The 21,858-nt window shown below is 44.5% G+C and overlaps 1 protein-coding gene across 5 annotated transcripts in view; it reads right to left on the reverse strand.

Moving 5' to 3' along the window:
- elp4 (elongator acetyltransferase complex subunit 4) overlaps positions 1–21,858 on the reverse strand; it is a 338,294-nt gene that overhangs the window by 296,501 nt on the left and 19,935 nt on the right. For all 5 annotated transcript variants that reach the window (XR_005944287.1, XM_041198285.1, XM_041198287.1 and 2 more), the window contains exon 2: positions 13,351–13,386. Coding sequence is in view for 2 of the 5 variants with exons in the window: in XM_041198285.1 (XP_041054219.1) it covers positions 13,351–13,386 (36 nt within the window). In the remaining 3 variants the exon portion in view is untranslated. The remainder of the gene's footprint in view (positions 1–13,350; positions 13,387–21,858) is intronic.

A 21,858-nucleotide genomic window follows, 5' to 3' on the forward strand; every position in this document is an offset into this window, starting at 1 on the left:
GGGGCTGAAAGCACCTCCACCAGTGACTGCTCCATGGCCAGCTTTTGCCCTCCCCACCACCCCAACCACGTCATCTCAACTGCAGGGCAGTCTTTGCACCCCCCCCACCCCCCCAAAAATTGCCTCAAACGTAGGGCAGCCTTGCCACCCTCCCCTCCCACGCATAACATGCCTCAGCTTTGAAGTCCAACAGGCATCCCTCAGGGGGGCTGCACAACGTTACTATGCACTCACCTCAAGTTGCTTCAAAGCGCAGTCCACGACTTTTACATGTTGCTGTGAAACATGGCGGCATGCGGAAGGGTGGACGATGAAGCAAGGAGGGATGAGTCTGGCGGGCTAGCTTTATAATGATATGCTGATGTACTACAATGAAGTTCCTGACAACCTATGACGGGAAACGCGGCCCCATCGACTGGCTGAGCAGACGATCGCAAACTGAATTCATGACATTGTGAAACCGACATTTGGCCTTCTCGCCACCAATCACGCCCACGTCAGTATGTTTTTAAACTTAAGGACAATTATGGGGACATGAAAGCAGAGCTGGCTAAAAGTGACTTGACAAATTAGGTTAAGAGATATGTTAATAGAGATGCAGTGGCAAACATTTAAGGGGATATTTCAGTTTATACAGAATAAATACATTCCAATGAATAAGTAAAAGTCCATGGGACAGACACATCATTCATGGTTAACTAGAAAGGTTAAAGATCAAACTTAAAGAAAAAGCATATAACTGTGCAAAGATAGGTGGAAGGCTAGAAGATTGAATAGTATATAACAAACAGCAAAGGGTGACTGAAAGATTAAAAAGGAGGAAAAAAATTAGAGTACAAGAGAAAGCTAGCCAGAAATATATAAAGATAGTAAGAGTTTTTATAAATAATTATATAAAAACACGAGGTAACAAAGTGAACGTTGGTCTTATGGAAAGTGAGTCAAGAATTGATAATGGAGAAGGAAATGGCAGATTTATTGAACAGGTATTTATAGAGGATAAAAGTAACATCCCAGAAGCAGCAAAAAAAAGGAAATGGAAGGGGAGGAGGAATGAAGGAAAATTACAATTACCAGGTAAAGTGTATTGAGTAAATTGTGACAAGCGCCCAAGTCCTGATGGATGTCATCCTAGGGTCTTAAAAGAAGTGGCTGAGATTGTTGATGCATTTTAATTTTGCAAAACTCCCTAGATTCAGGGAAGGTCCCATTAGATTGTAAGAAAGCAAATGTAACTCCATTATTCCAAAAGGGAGGGAGACAGAAAGCAGGAAACTACAGGCCAGTTAGCTTAACATCTGTTGTAGGGAAAATGTTAAAGGATATTATTATTAGAGGGCATTTGGCTAAGTTCAAGGTGATCAGGCAGGGTCAACATGGTTTTGTGAAAGGGAAATCACGTTTAACCAACTTACTGAAGTTCTTTGATGAAGTAACATGCTGAGGATAAAAGGGAGTCGATGGATGTACCGTACTTAGATTCCAGAAGGCATTTGATAAAGTGCCACAAGGGTTGCTGTAGAAAATAAAAGCTCATGGTAAAGGGGGTAATATATTGGCATGGATAGAAGATTGGCTGGCTAACAGAGTCATGAGTAGGCATAAATGTGTCTTTTTCAGGTTGGCAAGTTGTAATGAATAGTGTGCCACAGGGATTAGTGCTGGATTCTCAGCTGTTTACAATTTCTATAAATGCCTTGGATGAAGGGATGGATGGGATAGGTGCTAAATTTGCTGATGACAAAGATAGATAGGAAAGTAAGTTGTGAAGAGGGCATAAGGAGGTTACAAAAAGATATAGAAAGGTTAAGTGAGTGGGCAAAGATCTAGCAAATGGAGTATAATGTGGGAAAATGTGAAATTGTCCATTTTGGCAGGAAGAATAAAAAAGAGAAATACCTGGAAAAACTCAGCAGGTCTGGCAGCATCGGCGGAGAAGAACATTAACTAACTTTGTTTTTCTCAGCCGATGCTGCCAGACCTGCTGAGTTTTTCCAGGTATTTGTTTTTGTTTTGGATTTCCAGCATCTGCAGTTTTTTGTTTTTATAATAAAAGAGAAGCATATTATCTAAACGGTGAGAGATTGCAGAGCTCTCAGATGCAGAGTGATTTGCATGAATCACAAAAGGCTAGTATGTGGGTACAGCAATTAATTACGAAAGCTAATCAAATATTAGTTATTGCGAGGGGAATTGAGTACAAAAGTAGGGAAGTTATGCTTCAGTTATACATAGCACTGATGAGGCCACATCTGGAGTACTGCTTACAGTATTGGTCACCTGATTTAAGGAAGGATGTAAATGCGTTGGAAGCAGTTCAGAGAAGGCTTAACAGACTTAATCACTGGAATGGGTGGGTTGTCTTATGAGGAAAGGTTGGACAGGCTAGGCTTGTAACTGCTGGATTTTAGAAGAGTAAGAGGCGATTTGATTGAAACATAAGATCCTGAAGGGTCTTGACAGGGTGGACGTGAAGAGGATGTTTCCTCTTGTGGGAGAATCTAGGACTAGGGGTAAATGTTTAAAAACAAAGGGGTCGCCCATTTAAAATGGAGAGGAGGCGAAATTTACTCTGAGGGTCGTGAGTCTTTGGAACTCTGCTTCCACCGCCTTTTCAGGAAGAGGGTTTTGAATTTAAGGCAGGGGTGGATGGATTCTTGGTAAGCAAGGGGGTGATAGGTTATCAGGGATAGGTGGGATGGAGATTTGAGGTTACTATCAAATCAGCCATGATCTTATTAAATGGCGGAATAGGCTCAAAGGGCTGAATGGCCTCCTCCTGCTCCTTGTTCATACGTTTCTATTTAAGTCCATTTCCAACCAGAAGTTCCACACTCTTAGGAAAATGCTGGCACTTGGAAAGATGGTACATTGTGACAGGTGACCTTGCTGGATCCTCAGTTTGGAGGAGGACAAGCCCTGCACCAATGTCTCTGACTTATGCTAAGGAGTTTAAAGAGCATTCTGAGGGTTCGCCAGTGACCAAATGGCACATAAATCTATTCCCCTGGAACAAATCCACCAGCTGGTCGCTGGACTCCGTTGCATTTGGAAAAATACAACAGGCAGAGAAAACATCCACTGGGAAGTTTCCTAACTTTCTTTACACATATGCAATGAAAAAATAACGAATTAAGAAAACGAGGGGAAAAAAATAATTTAATCCACCATTAGATAATTTCTCCTGTCTACCCATCAGAAATTTGGGTATCAGAGTTGGGAACCACGGATCTATAAAGTTATGGCCTAATTTCTGATCCACACTAAGGCTTGCATCATCATCATCTTTGCCCTTGTCAAGCATCACTGGCTTCCCATTTCCCAGAGACGACTTTAAAATCCCACCATAGTCTTACCCCTTCTTACCACTATGACTTTCTCCAGTCCTATGCCCCCAACTGCTCCTCTGGTACTCCAACAGTGGCCTATTAGTCCTCATTCAACATTGGTGGTCATTCATCCAGTGACCTTGAGTCTGCCTTTTAGATTTCTCAACTTTAGCATCTTCATCTTGCTGCCATCAAAATGCCCCATAATACCATCATCAACCATGTTTTTTCATCACACCCCCAAAACTTGTTAGCCCTGTGAAGGTTTCTGAAATGTCAGTACAGAAAGAGCATGACAGAAATAAGTTATTGCTGTCAATTTCCTGCATTTTGGTTGGAGCGATTAAGGATCCCCTTCAGTGAGAAAAGGAAAAATCTGAAATTAATTTATGTCACTTTCATATGTCCCGCAACTGCCTAGTTCAAAATTTCAGGAGCCTCAGTGGATTAGTTTCCCCTCTGATGGCAGCATCAGGGTGGGCAGAGAACAGAAGAAAATCCAGAGTGGTTAATGTTAGAAATATGGACTTGTTTCTTTAGATTTTTTAAAAAACATTTTTTCTTGGCAAAAAGTTCCTGAAGGTTTTGCAATCCTTGGTGAAGTAGTTTCAAGGTTGGCAAGTGCCCTTTACTACATTGTTCATGAATCATTATAAATGTGAGAGCCTCTGTCCACATCCCACATTAGAAAAGGAATACATAAATCCTCTTTACTCAAAAGTTGACAAATTTATTACATGATCTACCAGGTAACATAGTAGAGTCAAATACATTAGCAGTTTTCAAACTGCAGTGGATGCCATGCTGGGTGAACTGGAGTTCTAAAACAATGAATTTCGATGGCATAAACAATTGTGACTTTTTTCTTTATCTAAGACTAAATGCTCATCATTTGTAGCACGACTAAGCAAACTATCTTCAATTGATTGTTCTAGCTTGGATTCATTGCAACTATAAATAGATTACTTTACACTTAGTATCAGTGACCATCACAACATTGTAAAATTACTGTCATACTCACTCAGAACATTAATTTCATGATAATTGCATTCCTTGTGTTCTGCCTTCCACCTCTGTGACTGTCATTCTAAGTTTAGATTGATTTTTAAATTGGTTAGATGAGTGTTTTATCTTGCTTTTCCCAGCAGCTTTCTCCTTGCCCTCTTATCATTGGTGCAGACTCTTTCCTGGGTTACTGTTCCTGGAGCATCCCACCTCATCCAAGTAACCACTATTCAAAGGTGAGCATGGGCAGAGTGCTGGGAGTGTATTCAAATAAGGGGGAAACAGTACAGCCTCATCTTATCTGGTCCATGCCTAATGTTCACATATGCACATTTCTAGCAGGGGTTTGTAGATCAGAAACAAGAACTCTTGCTGACCTCATTTGCTCAGCGTAGTATTAAAACAGTGCTGTATCCGAAAAACAGCAGAGTAATTCTCTTCAGTGGTCAACACTTATCCCTCAGCCAACACCACCAAATCATATTAACTGGTTGGTTAACTCAGTTGCTGTTCCTTGGACTTGGCTGTGGGATGCTGCATTTGCCTACATAACAGTAACTTCAAACAACTGGAATGTAGGATCTTTCTAGATACGAAACATTGATGTGCTGAATGACCATATTTACATCCTCATTAAAAAGAGAAGCTTATTCAGTAAATTACCTCATTACAGTGTTAAGTCATCAATAGTTAAGTACTCAGTATTTGTAGCATCAGTCCTATCCCTGAACTGACAGCACAGGGGAAACAGGGTACACAATGGAAATGAATATATCCCACAAATTATAAAAATCAAGTAGAGTGGCTTGTGAATGTAATGAAGCTCTTATGAGTGTGATAAACTCAGTATCCTATTTTGCATTTATAATACAAATAATAATGTTTAGCTGTTCAACATGTTAAAACACATAGAATTGTTCATGTTTTACAGTTACAGCTGTATGCTCAAAATACAGTGCAACACAATTCAGCAAAGAAAGAAAAATCTTAGTTTGACCTGCCTGCACATGTCCACACAAAGCACATCTATATGTGCAATATCTGACTTTTAGTCATTGTCTCATGGGGACAATGCATCCAATTCAATGCCAAGACTTGCAACAAGTTAACTTGGGTGAAAAGTGCAAGGATTATCTCTTCAGGTGCACCTCAGCCAACTACCACCTTCTTTACTCCATTCTTACATGTTGTCTCCAACACTATCATAAATATGCACAAGCTACAGAGATAGACCTATCCATGTCAACAGTTTCTTCAGTGTAAAAATAGTGGCGAGTATGGGATCTTCCGTGCTAGAAGCTAATGAAAGCATAGGTGAATCAACAACAACTCAAAATGTTCATTTGCTAAACCAAGTAAGTTTTCTGAGATAAAAACAAAAACAAAAAACTGCGGATGCTGAAAATCCAAAACAAAAACAGAATTATCTGGAAAAACTCAGCAGGTCTGGCAGCATCGGCAGAGAAGAAAAGAGTTGACGTTTCGAGTCCTTCAGCAGACGGTCATGAGGACTCGAAATGTCAACTCTTTTCTTCTCCGCCTATGCTGCCAGACCTGCTGAGTTTTTCTAGGTAATTCTGTTTAAGTTTTCTGAGTTCACTAAATACAGCAAGCATCGGGTTTATTTCACCTCCTTTTAGTCAAAACTCTCAACTTGAGTATATTTAAGTATTTTATGACTTTTACTCATTTATCTATATGCAGCTCAAAAAATCTCAGCTTGATTTTAAAAAATGGCATTGCTTCAATATAAAGATGTTTCAAAAGAACAAGCGATACTTGAATGCTCCTCCCAGTGGTGAGGTAGTTTCACTTCTGTCCCAAGGGATTTGCTCCAATTGAAAATCCCCAAATAACAAAACTCGTGAAACCGTTTCAACCTCAAAGCTACTACATGGATCATTTGTGCAGTAAACTAGCATCAATATTATATTGTTCACTCAATTTAATAACAAAAGCTCTTTTCTTTCTCTGAATTTGCTGTTGGCTGTTATAGAGAAACAAGTTAATTTATCCCTTCAGTTCCCTACAGGCATTCTTAAGTCTTGAGTGTAATTGTGCCACTGAAAAGCACCTGTAAACGTCAGGTTTAAAGGCAGTAATTGAAGGGACAGCAGTAGTAATTTTGAGTACAATCTTATTACACAAGTCTATGTGATACAGAATAATGAATACTAAGGAATGTATAACAGACTATAGTTTTTATTTCAATTGATGACATGCACTGAGATACCTGGGTTTTCTTTAAGTATTGGTCTGCAGTCTCACTAGCAGCACCTCTTCCATTCCAAAACACTCATTCAACAATTGTTATCAATACAGAAACATGTACCATCTCAACTGGCATACCACAAGTTTCCTGGCATAGGTGAAGACATTTTGTAATTATAGTGACTTCACCTAGAATTATCAGGTGGAGTATGGACTTCAGAAAGAATAAGACACACAATAGTTATAATGTAGCTCTGAACATAATACGACTTTTGGCTGGATGTGAAACACTTAGCTAAGAGCTACTGTAATAATCCATCTGTAAGCATGAGTCTGAAAATTACTACATAGGTAACAAAATCAAACTGTATACATATAACCATGTATAGTTCTTAAAATGCTACATTCTGGATCCATTCCAGCAATGAACATACTGAACTCCCTGTAGGTATCTCTGGAGGATTTCAGTACTGAAGCAAACTAATAGTTTAATAACACTCAAATTCACTATTACCCGATTAAATTAACCAGCTAATGCATTTGGAAGGTTAAGTGCAATAATTCCGCCATCAAAACTAATTTGAGGAACGGTGGAATTGATTGGAGAGGAAGTTTACTCACTAAAGTGTAATGTTTCATGAAAAGGTGAGCACCGCACTGCATGACCTTCTGCAACGCACCTGAGCTTATAAAACAGCAGAATAACAACATACCAAGAATAGCAAAACATGAGGTGTGTTGGAGTATGTCTATAATTAATGTTCACATGAGTTCAAAGAGCCTGGTAACTTGGGTCATGGTAATGTTTCAGATAAACCTTTATACAAGCAAAAATTGCAATAAATTTTGGTGCATTTTTTAGGTGGGGGGGATGACATATCTTAATTTACCTTGTCCTTCATTTTCAACCTTGAGCCCTTCTGGTCTTGACACTTTGATTTTTTCAGTAAAAACAAAACATTTTTGTACCCATTTTGTTGCTTGTCCATTTTGTTGCTTGTAATTTTACCCTGTTTCCCTGTCATGAGTCCCCAAATACCACTCAACCAGTATAGAGCTAGTTCTATGCTCTTGTTTTTCCAATGTAACTCAAACAAGATGCAAGAAAATATGGGCCACTGCCCAGTATTGTTGTGGACAAGCAGCTAACCTCCACCATGCATCTGGCCACAGTTGCAGAAGGGAGGCAAGTAACTGAGCTAGGAGAGGACTCTATAAATTCACATCTGCTTGAGGGTAGAGCATATTGTCCAATTGCTGCTGTGCTCTGAACAAAAATGAAGCAATAGCTTATAATTCCACATCAGAGATCAAGTATTTCAAAACAGGATTTTAGTATCATCCCATGACCGCCTTGAAAGAAACAAGCTGGTTGAACACGGTAAACGAGTGACTCCATTTCACTTATATAAACAGAACTTCTATTAAATACAGCTAATTTCATAAAATACAGTGCTTAACTTTTATTTCACTAATGACTGAGCAATTTTACGTGCCAGTGATGCGATACTTCATTGCAGTGGCATTAAAACCACTGCAATGCAGTGAATAATCATGTAAAGCAATGGCTGATCTACCAGGCATGTTTCCAAACATATTCAAAATCAAGATGAGTCATCCGTAGAATCAATGTGTTATCAAAGCATCGAAAGCATACAATTGACATCCGTGTGGAAAAAAACTATGGTGCCTTTGTTTGTGGATAATTCGCATGCATAAAAGAATTTTCAGATCATACTATCACTAGAAACTTACATTTCTTCAAAATTACTCACAAATGATTATAGTAAGGGTGCCTTTTCCATAAAATGCTGCCACACCAACTGAGAATCACTATTGACAATTCATATGTAAGATACAAAGTCAGTTTTTAAAAATCAAAACCACATCAAAAGAACAGAAAAATGCCCATATAAACAATCAAATGGTAACAGGTGAATGTGGAAAATGAATCACTCCATCATAGAATCAATCTACTTGTTGCTTTTGTCTACTGAAATTACTACACATCTTAACTGTCCTGGAAATAAAATTTTAAAATCTATATGGTAAAAAGAGGTACATCTACTGCAAATATTCATCATAATGCTTTGTACCAAGAATAAGCATCATAGGGGATTTTTTTTCCCCATATAGGAAACTTCATTCTTTAACTATAGTGTGAAGTATTTGGAATGTATAACTAAGAGGTACTTGAAGTGCAGGGAAAATTCTGTTCAAGGAAATGTCCACCTATATTGTTGAAATCATGTGTACAGGGACAACTGTTCCCTCTAGAATAAGGGACTTGATACTAAAATCTGAATTCAGTCAGTCAAAAGTAAGTCCAAGGAGATAAAAGGCTGAGAAAATGGAATGCACTGTAGGTCACAGGAGCAGAATCAACTGAGGTGTTTCAAAAGGTGATGGATACTAACCTAGAAATTGAGGTCATTAAGGATTATGCAGAAAAGCCATTAAACTGGAGTTTAAAAGATACAGCTTCCCTGGCTAACTACCTGGTCAAGCAGGTTTGAGGGGCTAAATGACCTGCTCCTATTCATATATCCTTGTAACATGGTCGGATTTTTGGTTGTTTGTTCTAGGGGGAATCTTGGATACATCTATATGAAGGAGTTTCCTTTTACATCAAATTCAGTTCAAAACAAGTTAAATCCATACAACACACAAGCTATCTGGACAAACATAAGCAGCTGTCAGAAGTACACCATGCTATGTCAACTTCAGATGCCAGAGTTCATTTTGCATTTTAGTAACATTCACAGATAATATTACCTGGAAAAACTCAGCAGGTCTGGCAGCATCGGCGGAGAAGAAAAGAGTTGACGTTTCGAGTCCTCATGACCCTTCGACAGAACTTGAGTTCGAGTCCAGGAAAGAGCTGAAATATAAGCTGGTTTAAGGTGTGTGTGTGGGGGGCGGAGAGATAGAGAGACAGAGAGGTGGAGGGGGTTGGTGTGGTTGTAGCGACAAACAAGCAGTGATAGAAGCAGATCATCAAAAGATGTCAACAACAATAGTACAATAGAACACATAGGTGTTAAAGTTAAAGTTGGTGATATTATCTAAACGAATGTGCTAATTAAGAATGGATGGTAGGGCACTCAAGGTATAGCTCTAGTGGGTTTTTTTTTATATAATGGAAATAGGTGGGAAAAGGAAAATCTTTATAATTTATTGGGAAAAAAAAAAAGAAGGGGGAAACAGAAAGGGGGTGGGGATGGGGGAGGGGACTCACGACCTAAAGTTGTTGAATTCAATATTCAGTCCGGAAGGCTGTAAAGTCCCTAGTCGGAAGATGAGGTGTTGTTCCTCCAGTTTGCGTTGGGCTTCACTGGAACAATGCAGCAAGCCAAGGACAGACATGTGGGCAAGAGAGCAGGGTGGAGTGTTAAAATGGCAAGCGACAGGGAGGTTTGGGTCATTCTTGCGGACAGACCGCAGGTGTTCTGCAAAGCGGTCGCCCAGTTTACGTTTGGTCTCTCCAATGTAGAGGAGACCACATTGGGAGCAACGAATGCAGTAGACTAAGTTGGGGGAAATGCAAGTGAAATGCTGCTTCACTTGAAAGGAGTGTTTGGGTCCTTGGACGGTGAGGAGAGAGGAAGTGAAGGGGCAGGTGTTGCATCTTTTGCGTGGGCAAGGGGTTGTGCCATAGGAGGGGGTTGAGGAGTAGGGGGTGATGGAGGAGTGGACCAGGGTGTCCCGGAGGGAACGATCCCTACGGAATGCCGATAAGGGGGGTGAAGGGAAGATGTGTTTGGTAGTGTCATCATGCTGGAGTTGGCGGAAATGGCGGAGGATGATCCTTTGAATGCGGAGGCTGGTGGGGTGATAAGTGAGGACAAGGGGGACCCTATCATGTTTCTGGGAGGGAGGAGAAGGAGTGAGGGCGGATGCGCGGGAGATGGGCCGGACACGGTTGAGGGCCCTGTCAACGACCGTGGGTGGAAAACCTACATTGGAGAGACCAAACGTAAACTGGGCGACCGCTTTGCAGAACACCTGCGGTCTGTCCGCAAGAATGACCCAAACCTCCCTGTCGCTTGCCATTTTAACACTCCACCCTGCTCTCTTGCCCACATGTCTGTCCTTGGCTTGCTGCATTGTTCCAGTGAAGCCCAACGCAAACTGGAGGAACAACACCTCATCTTCCGACTAGGGACTTTACAGCCTTCCGGACTGAATATTGAATTCAACAACTTTAGGTCGTGAGTCACCTCCCCCATCCCCACCCCCTTTCTGTTTCCCCCTTCTTTTTTTTTTCCCAATAAATTATAAAGATTTTCCTTTTCCCACCTATTTCCATTATATAAAAAAAAAACCCACTAGAGCTATACCTTGAGTGCCCTACCATCCATTCTTAATTAGCACATTCGTTTAGATAATATCACCAACTTTAACTTTAACACCTATGTGTTCTATTGTACTATTGTTGTTGACATCTTTTGATGATCTGCTTCTATCACTGCTTGTTTGTCGCTACAACCACACCAACCCCCTCCACCTCTCTGTCTCTCTATCTCTCCGCCCCCCACACACACACCTTAAACCAGCTTATATTTCAGCTCTTTCCTGGACTCGAACTCAAGTTCTGTCGAAGGGTCATGAGGACTCGAAACGTCAACTCTTTTCTTCTCCGCCGATGCTGCCAGACCTGCTGAGTTTTTCCAGGTAATTCTGTTTTTGTTTTGGATTTCCAGCATCCGCAGTTTTTTTGTTTTTTTCACAGATAATATGTTGACCCTATTCATTTGAGGCCAGCAAGGGATGGGGGCCAGCTGTCAGGGGCCCATGACTTAAGAGGGTGTCGCAGGTTTGACTGGCTGCTCAGCTGGCCAATCCCTGATACACAGAGCTGGAGTGCCAAGTTTTTTGCTTCTTGTCTAGCTGAAGCACAGTTTGAAGTAACGTCAAGGAAAAAATCAGAAGAAGAGGCCTATCCCCCTATGATTAAGGCCAAATAGTTTCAGAGATTCTCTGATCTGCTTTAGGAGGATTTAGAACATAGTTGCAGTATTTCCTACTACTACTGGAGTGCTATGGATTGAAATGTAATCCTTGTTCATTCTTGATAAACTAATTGCACACTCCTGCCAGCAGGTCCTGCAGTGCAACCACTGGCAGGGAAGTATAATTACACCATAACAAGCCAACTTAGGCAATTGCTAACATAGGAATTCAGAATGTAAATGTAAAAATTTGCACAAAATACACGTCCAAAATGGAAACTAAGTTAGGTCAGTATGCCTTGGTACAATTATTCCTGTCCTCCAAGTCTACTTCACCCAAAGACTATTCTTGGTCTTAACTCCCCATGTGCTATTCCATGGGGCGATGACTAGTAATAAACTGATTTTGCAAAAGGAATGCATAAAAGGCAGGCTTAAATATTGGATTCTCCATTCTTCAAAAGGTTTACTCAATATAACACCATTAGTGGGGAAATACTTTTACTGCTGTAATCTTGTATTAACTTTGGTTTCTTTCACCACTTTGCTGTTATCAAGGTCATTTTCTTCCGCTTTTGCAAAGAGACTCTGCCTCTATCCTTCCCTGTGAAATCCTCGTTTGTGCCTTCCTCTGAATTTCACTTGACACCCTCATAGCCAGGCACCATGCCTCAATGTTGCATAAGCTTTTAACTTATTCAAAATCCCACAGGACATTTTCTCACCCATATAAAGTTCTGTACTTCTATTATCCCAGGGCTCTCCAAATTTCATTAACTCATATTTCAGGAAGTTGACTGAAAACTTTTCATCTTTGCTTTGCAGCAAGCCATGGTAGAGAATCCCCTGGCGGATTTCTCAACTAGTACAGCAAGGAAGTGGGGGTTCATTTGACTGTTCCATTTCAGCACAGAATTTGAGCACAGGATGGAGCCCATTAAGACGTGTAAGGAAATCATTACATGCAGCTATGGATTTCTCTTCATATATAGTATAAACTGTTGTTTTCCCCTTTATGCTGGTATTCGTGCAAGTGTCCTGATGAGCGCAAGATGAAAAGCTTGAACATGTCACTTGTTTCAGCAATATAAAAGGCATTCTATTAATACTAAGTTACTCTTTCCCCCTGCCCTCCCTCCTCCCCCACCACTCCTACTTTACTTTATCAGCGGTGGCTGCTCATTTAAGTACTATGCTCTCATCCTCTGGAACTCTGTACCTAATTTCCTTCTGCCTTGCCACCTTGCTTCATTTAAAAAAAAAGGCCTTCCTTATAAAAATTCTTTCGACCTTGCATGTGGTCACCCCCTCCTACCTTCCTCCTGTTCAGAATTCACTGTTTGCCTTCCTTATGGATAATGCTGTGCTCCTGGAAGTAAAAAGCTCTCCCTCAATTTGATAGCACTATTTGATATCAATTTGATAACTGAGTCCAGTAACCTGAGTCATCCATCCTCTGCTGATTTTATTTTTGAGCAAAAAAAGTAAACCTTGATATTGAGTGAATTTTACAATAATTTTAATTCTGCCCATTGTCTAAACCCCAAGTTCCGGAATTCCCTTCTTAAGCCTCCATTAAGGGACTCATTGAAATCTACTACTTTGACTGAGCTTTTGATCTCCTGCCCTAAAATTTCACATGACTCTTTTTTTTTTAAATAATGTTTCTGTGAAGCACCTTGGGACATTTTACTACTTTAAAAGCACTACATAAATGCAAGCTGTTGATGCGTTACAAGGTTTCACAAGATAAAGGACCTGATTATCAATTTGGTTTAAATAATGGGCAGACATTTTATTTAAGCCTCCACACTCAGTGAAGTCAGCTACCAAAAAATTAATATTGCACTTACCAACAAGGAGAAGAGTTCCAACTGCCAGGCCTCCTCCTAAAAAGAAATTAACATCATGACTAAGTTTTCAAAGTGCCCTTAATGATACAGAAGGTTTTAAAATGGTGAATAGAATACGGTTCACAAATGACACTGGCCCGTTTCTACTATATCTCTCAAATCCTGCAAAGGAAATCCTCAATAACGGGCATGAGGGAAAAGTCACAAGGAACATGCTCTGGAGGTTGCTGCTGTCACTTAAAAAGTTGATGGCAGACTGAAGGGAAGACGAAAGGAAAAACATGGTCAGATTATATGATGGGCACATATAACAGCAAGGGCTGACAGCGCAAAAACTAGAAAATGTGGAGAACTCTACTTGTCCATCCATAAAGCAAAGGAAGTAGAGTGGTGGGGTGGTAGCAATAAGGTTGAGAAAAAGAGGAATGAGATGGAGATAGATCATAATTTACTGGGTCATCCTGATCACTGGAAATTTTACTTTTGTACTGTTGCAAACTATACCAGGCCCTGTGATTTGGGAGTGCTAGAACAGCACTGGAGAAAATACAAATGCATGTCCTCTGTGCATCTCCCCAAGCATGTATATTGAAAGAATGTGCCAGATACAGAAAGTAATTCCAACAGATCTTTGATCGAGTTTACTTGCTAGCTTAGAAATTATACCCAAAATTTTTGATCTGAGAACAATGAAAATATTTTCATGTAATTCCATACCAATTCATCTGTACAAACAGAGGTGACAGTACTTTCTTTGAACTGACACCCCTCCCCCCACCACCCCACAAGTTCCATCGCTAAAATTATACTTGACTGAACCACTTCAAGACAAAAATATAATACTTCTTTCAGCAATGAGTCATGCAGTTAATATAAATTTTTAACTCTATGACTCAACAACACACCAAAGATGATAATACTTCTTTGCGTTAATCATCAACTGCTATGTGGAAATAAAACCACCACTTATTTCTTCAATTCTTGATTTCATAGGATAAAAGTTTTGTAATAATTGATGAACAATGTAATTAAAGCAAAGGAACATCATAGATGGGGCTTACAATATTGTGCCATTTATTGCAACACCAATAAAAGAAAGCAATTATAAATGGACAACTTAACAACATAAAGGAATGATTCTTAATCATTGCTACAATTCCAGTGCATAAAAAATATTTGCACAATGGAAGAAAGAGACATCAGAAGCCCCATTCCTACAGAACATCTATTCTGATGCAATAATAAATAGATATTAGCCCTTGCCTTGTGATAGTACTCTTGCCCGAGTCAGAAGGCTGTAAGGTTAAATCCCACTCCAGTGACTTGAGTAGATAATCCAAGTTGACACACCAGAGGAGTGTTGTGATAGGTGAAGCCTTTGGAATGGGATGTTAAACCCAGGCCCTGTCTGTCCTCTGACACAGACACAAAAGGTCCCACAGCACTATTCCAAAGATGAGCAGGTGCATTCACTATAATGTCCTGGACAATACTTATGTCTCAAACACCACCTAAAGAAACAGGTTTTTTGGTCACTATCATTGTTGTTTGCAGGACTTTGCTGAGGACAAATTGGTTACCATGCAGTACAAGCGTGGTTACATTTCAGAGAAGTACTGAGTTGGCTGTCAAGCACTTTGTGTACCCTGTTGTCATGAACTGTGCTGCAGAAATGCAAATTGTTTTCTTCTCACCTAAGTTCCTTCTACAGCACCCTCCAAACCTTCGACCTTTACCACCTATAAGGACAAAGACAGCAGATGCACTGGAACACCACCACCTGCAAGCTCGCCTTCAAGCCACACACCATCCGGACTTGGAACTATGGGCACAACTGTCCTAGATTTGAACTAAGCGTGGTAGTGGGATAAACGACGTTTTACCTGCTGCTTGTAATGGTGGCTTCGCATGCTGTATCATCCCAATCCCGCAGAATTAATTATGCATCCTGGGAAACACACCGTTGATTGCGGGCAGGCTCTTATTTGCCTGCCACATTATCACATCGCTACTTCCTCACACCGGATGTCATATTTAAAGTTCAGCCGCATGCACACCTCAGTGCTTCCAGGCAACAACTGCTGCACGGAAGACATGGCCCCGGAAGGCAAAAAGGTTTAATGATGCACCCCTCAAGCGCCTGCTGTGGAGGACCATCATGATGTCCCCTATTCCCTCGCTGGCCGCAGGATGGGCAGCAATATCATCAATCCGGCTTGGGAGGTGATGGCAGCTGTGGTCAGCTCCAATGTCCTGCAAAAGACGACAGCTACCCAGTGCCGCAAGAGGATGAATGATCTCTTCCATTCCGCCAAGGTAAGTCACTCTTCTCATCATTCAACACTCACAAATCCATCACACATCCAAAAGGCCATCACTCGCTGCCAGTTCAAGGGACGTCACCATTCACTCGCTCACACTCACCTTCATTGTCCTCATCCTGTCCATGGAACCACACACCACCCACACATGCCAGGCATACTTATCATGTGGCCTGGCAGACATATTGCTTACACTCTTTCTCAACTTATTCATGCAGAAGCTGGCACATATCAAGAACGAGAGGTCACAGACTGGTGAAGGGATGCCTGAAATCCAGGTCCTCACAAACTTTGAAAACAAAGCCATCCAGCTGGTCGACGAGGATCTGGACCTTTCCTGTGCTGACGACGAGGCTGGCGGTGCTCTACCAAGTGAGGATCCAGCAGTGCAACAACCATCAGACAACCATGCTATAAGTGATGTGTCCTGCTTCACAGGCCACTGCCATGTACTAATTATCTCTCCTTGCTTTGGCAGGCACATCAGAGAAACAGCCAGGAGAGTCCATGACCCAGCACCTCTAATCAAGTCCTGAAGAAATCTCAAGAGAAATCTGTAGGCACCCTCCTTGAAAAACCACAGTGCTCACCCACACCCTCTACCTTTGCATAGAGACACACCTTGCAGGGACCTAATTTCACAGTACTTTTAGGATCACAATCTGGTGAGCATGTCACACTTTAGGATCCACAGCTGGCGGCGGCAGGGGCTTCCTCAGGTCTCTGACATTCTGAGGGCTGCTGGAGGCCAGAAACATTCTGAGCCCGAGTCAGATGACTAGCCTCTGGACTTGGTCATGTCTCAGCTGCTGGAGTTGCAAAGGGAAGCTCAGGAACATAAGGAAGGGATGTCTTCTGCACTCCTCAGGTTGTAAGGCATGGAGGAGGAGTTTGTCCACCTCCAGGCTGAGGTGAAAGTGCCAGCATGCCAACACCCCGAGGTCAACACTGGTAGGATAGCGGCTGCCATGGAGACCTTGGTCCAGGACATCGGTCCTGCACTGCTGCATGGGCTGATCTCCATCATTGATGCCATGCTTGTCCTTCAATAGTGTGTACACGAGGTTGGTGGTGTGCAGCTTGATCTCACTCCAGCTTCCCCTTCTCCTCAAGGAGTCAGCCAGGGGCTCTTGGGCACCCATTGGGATGAGGATCAGCAGGTGCACACCAGGGGCCATCTACCCAGGTGACTCCGGGAGTGTCCAGCCCATCCATATGCCCTCTTGCTGTGACCTCAGCAATTCCAGCTCCAGGGGTCGAGGAGGGTGCCACTGGCACACAGCAAGACCTTGAAAGCAGGACGGGGCCCTCCAGGTCTTGATCTTCCAGAGGATGCCCAAGTCATCAAAGACAAGACGCAGCAGTCAGCAGGCTGCCTCCACCTTCGCTGTGGATGTCTGGGGAACACAAAGGTGTAGCTGCAGGGTTAGGAAGTTTAAGATGATGCAGCTCTTTTGAGTCAAACCAGATAAACTAAATTAACAAAACCAGGGATAAAGTAAAAGCAGCCCCTTAAAAAAGGGGAACTGCAAGGACAAAGACAAAACTTAAAGAGAACTTACCAACATTAAATCAAACTGTGATTAAGGGGAAGGCCTTGACAGTGCCGCAGACACCACGTGCTTCCTCTCCAGGGATACCCAGCTGCGGAAGGGGGCAGACACCCCCCTCGATCGCCTGCTTACTGGACCTGTTAATGGTCAACTTGACCAGGCCCAGGAGCAGGTTCACAAGGAGGTCCTCCTCCCTCCCTGCAGCCACCCCCCCCCCCCCCCCCCCCCCCCCCCCCCCCCCCCCCCCCCCCACCCCTCCTCTGCACCAGGTGCCTATAGGTCAGGATGTGGGACTGAAGTGCAAAGGAAACAGAAGTAATAAGTTTCTCATAACTAAAAAGGAGGGCAGCTGACAACAACCAATATAAGCACGGTCCACGGACTCCACAAGGACGCAAAAGACACAGGCATCTTGGGAGTCCGTGAACTGACATCCTACGGTTTATGGGACTGCCGTGTGCAACACACTCCACCCCAGGTCCCCGATGGAAAGAGAGAGGACAACTGTGTAGAGAGTCCCCACCCCACCCACCGGAGGCCTCTGCTGCTGGAAAGCAACAAGGCAGGCATGTCCAGGTGGCAGGCAAGGGACTGAAGGGTGTGCAGCAGCAGCAGCCCATGCAGGAAACCTCTCCTCACTGTGTAAAAGGGCATGGAGGGCACTTCCGCAAGGCAACTCAGGTTGCAGGGCACCGGCTACCGGGGTATGCTCGGACGGAAGACCGCCGCGCGCCTGAGTCACCTCAAGTCCCAGTATGATGTTGGGGCCAAGCACAGCCATTCTAAAGGTTTTGAATGGCACTGGCCGCCAGCTGGACATCCACCGATGCACAATGTGCCAACTCCAGTGGAAGCATCCAGCCCACTCCTCCGCCACCCAGCACGTCCCCAATCCTGGTCACCCCAGCAGCCACAGCCCTCCTCTCTGCCAGCCACTGAAAATGGCGGAGGTGCAGGTTCCTGAGCAGCGGCTCTCTGATAGCCGCTACTCCTGATGGCGGACAGCTGCATCGCTAGGCAACCATGTTCTAGACTTTGATCAGATCCTGGTAAAGGACGGGCAACGCCTGCAAGGAGCCGCGAAGGCCTCTAAGGTCCACAAACAGGAGCTGCACGTCAGAATTCAGCCATGCACCTGGCAGAAGAAATACGTTGCCAAGGGACACCATCTTGGAGGGGTGTTTTGCTGCAGGGCCTGAAGGAGGAAACTCACCACCTGAATGCGTAGGCACACAAGTGCCTGACCGCCCTCGCTAAGCGGGAGGCTCATAACCCCAGCAGCGACCCAGCGCAGCCTCTTGTCCCAGAAGAAGTCGATGAGCATTCACTGGATTTTTGAGACAAAACCCAGGCGAAGGGTCAAAGTGACTAGCTGGTACCACACCATGGCGACAATCAGCTGGTTTATGACCAACACTCAACTCTGGTAAGACAGCACTCGGAGCAGTCCTGCCCAGCGGTGCAGGCGAGTGGTGACTTTGGCCTCCAGCTCCTACCAGTTCGCTAACCAGGATTCCTCAGCAGGGCAGGGGTGCACCCCCAGGTAGAGGAGGCTGGTCCAGCTCCATGTTAAAGGTCGGAGCTCCTCGAGTAGGGGATCTATCTGCCACTGACCGAGCATGAGTCCAGAATACTAGTCCCAGTGATTCTGGTAGAGAACGCGGCAGAGCAGACCTCCTGGCACTTGCGCATCCCCCACAGGTCAGCCGGGTTAGTGAACACGAGGAGCACTTCGTCAACCTAAGCCAAAAGGACCACTCCGATGCCCGGCCCACGTAGAACCAATCCCAACAACCTCTTCCACAAGAGGTGCAGGAAAAGCTCCATGCAGATGGAATACAATTGGCCAGACAGGGGGCAGCCCTGACACACTCCTCTCCCAAAATGAAGGGGTGCCATCAGGGGCCCATTAACCTTAACTAGACACTGTGGCAGCGTTCAGAAGTCGGATCGGGGTGAGAAAATGCGTCCCGAACCCAAATGCTCGCAGAGTCCTGAATAAATATTCATGATCTGCCCTATTAAACGCCTTCTCCTAGTGAGGAGGCAGAAAGGCACTCGACAGGCCCGCTTCCTTCTCTAGCAGCCCAGAAACGACAGAATGAGTCCAGGAACCTCTCATCCTCCAGAAACAGGTTGCTAAAGTGCCAGGACGCAGACCCTTTCCGAGCACAGGACGCAACAAGTTCCATCCACACCAGACGGTGGTCCGAGCATGCCACCTGCTGCACAGAAGCCAACAGAACGCATGACATAAATGCCTTGGAAACAAAGGCTGTCAAGGCTGGATACTCCAGGTGACACGAAAGTGAAAACATTGGAGTCAGGATGGAGATGTCGCCAGACATCCACTAAGTTAAAGGTCTGACCAGGTCCCTCAACTTACTCACACCTAGCATATGGTGCTGGGTACCGAGATGGTCCCTAGCCTCAAGGATACAGTCGAAATCCACCAGTCCAAGGCCGGCCGGAACCGATATCAGTGACCGCCCACTAAAAATTACTGGAGCTCCTGTAAAGTGATAAGGGAGAAACGATGGGGAGCACCAGGGGATCCACCATCTCACCAGACAATGACTCTTAATTTGTCCTCAGTGCTCACCACCGAAACGTTGTCCTCCTCCAGTTCACTGCCATCAGCTTCCAACCCGTTCCCTGTTTTGAGTAAGGGGGCTAGTCCGGAGCTGCCAGTCGGCTCCACCTCCATCTCACCAAGGATCAAGGGCAGAGGGGTCCTCAATGGTCACCACTTGGGAGATATGCCAAAGGCAGCGGTGGCTCAGAGCCGCATGCCCATTGCTGCCGAGAGAAAAGAGGAGCGACGATGCCAGCTGCAGCCACCTGGATGGTGCTGCAGCCTTGGAGGCGGGTCAGCTCTTCCACACATGTCCATCTCCTCAAAGGCATGGCACAGCACTCCATCCGCTGACCAGGAGATACGGTAAGCAGCCCCCTCAAGGATAATATCAAAGCCCCCACTCTGTACACTCCCGAGCCAGGCGAACGAAAAGCTGGCGCCAGGAGTACACATGTCGAAGGCAACATCTTTTAGGCTGAGCGAGATTGGTGCCGCCCCCAACCTGACCTCCCCCAGATGACAAAGGTGGGGAGGAGGGGCTCATCCAGATAAAGGGTAGTCTAGAGGGTCCAATGCCAAGAACATCAAGCCCCTTTTGTGAGGATGAGGTGCATCACCCGCTCTGCCTTCAAAAAAGAACATTGCCTTTCCATACACCTTCGAGGCTGTGACTATGGTGGAGGGGCCGACATCCCCAGCCATAGCCTTCAGTAAGACCTCAATGCTCACAGTGGGGTGCGTATAGCATTCCACGCCCGAGTTTGCGGGTAAGCAACTTAAAAGGTGATGGGGCCTTCGGCAGGAGCTGAATAGACCACCACTCCTGCACAGGTGGCCCAAGCAGGCCCTGCCACCAGCAAAGATGTTGTCGCCATTGTGGGGTTGTACTATACCCACCCCGATGGAAGCAAAGAAAACAAAAAACAAACAAATAGCCCAGAGCAGATGGGGAGTGGGAGTAGGGGAGAGTGAGGGGGAAGAGAGGGAGGGATAAGCAGGCAGGCACCTCGATGTTTCTAGGATGGCATGGGGGTGGTGGTGGTGGTTGCAGGGTGATGGTGTATTCTCCAATCTTCCACTGCAGGGGGAGTCTTCACCTCGGCAGCTTGCACTGCCCAGGCACAGTTCACAAAAGATGTTGAATATCCTTGGAAGCAGTTAGCTCTGGGCAGTACTAGCTAACCCAGGCAAGGCAAAAGGGAGAGCAGAAAGGGGTGCGATTCTTCTTCCCCTCCAAGTTCAGTCTTTCACAGCCGTCAATGCTCAGGTGTTCTATTCCTCCCCCTGCAGACAACTAAACAGTCCAAGCACAGTTCTTAACCTCCCCCAGGCACCCACCTCCAGCACAGGAGTAGTCCTCCCCCTCTGGATGTATGCAGGTCTCTCCCTTCCAGCTCTCTCCAAACTCACACTCCCAGGCTCTTCTGGTCACTTTTACGGCCACAGGATGTAGATGCCCTCCAAGTGGCACTAAATCCTGCAGAAACTGGTAGATGAGACCGGCCAGATATGCGCAGTCTTCGGCCACACTGGTTCTCCGTCATCTGCAGGAATGAAAGACAGCATCCATAGACCCTAGGTCTAGCACAGCACCGACTTGCTGTGGCTATTCAGCAGGGTGTATGGGAGCCTCACTCGCCCCTTCTTCCCAAGTTGCTGTCCCTCCCTCTGTGCAGCCAGGCGCCTCAGTTGCGCTCTTCTCCATCGTGTTCTCTTTCTATACACTACGAAGCATGAAGCTAGTTCACCAAGCCCCATGCTCCTTATGTACCTCCCCTGCATGGCAAGAGAGAAACACATGTGGGTTAGCCTGGATATTCTAAGAATCTCTCTTGATTAAGTCTGAACGCCCCTTAACCCATCCCAGAAAGTGCTGGCCACCACTTGGATGACTAGAGTTTAATGCGCTGCATGGTTGACTGAAATGGCACCCTACTTCCCCTATTACCGATTGCCAGCAGTTTTGCCCACTGGACTGCATGCTGTGCTCTCCGCTCAGGCGCAGGGATTCTCTTAACCCACGCGACAAGGCTGCACTGTTTGCTTGAACCATGGG

This window comes from Carcharodon carcharias, chromosome 10 (genome assembly GCF_017639515.1).
Source record: "Carcharodon carcharias isolate sCarCar2 chromosome 10, sCarCar2.pri, whole genome shotgun sequence".
Lineage (NCBI taxonomy): Eukaryota > Metazoa > Chordata > Chondrichthyes > Lamniformes > Lamnidae > Carcharodon > Carcharodon carcharias.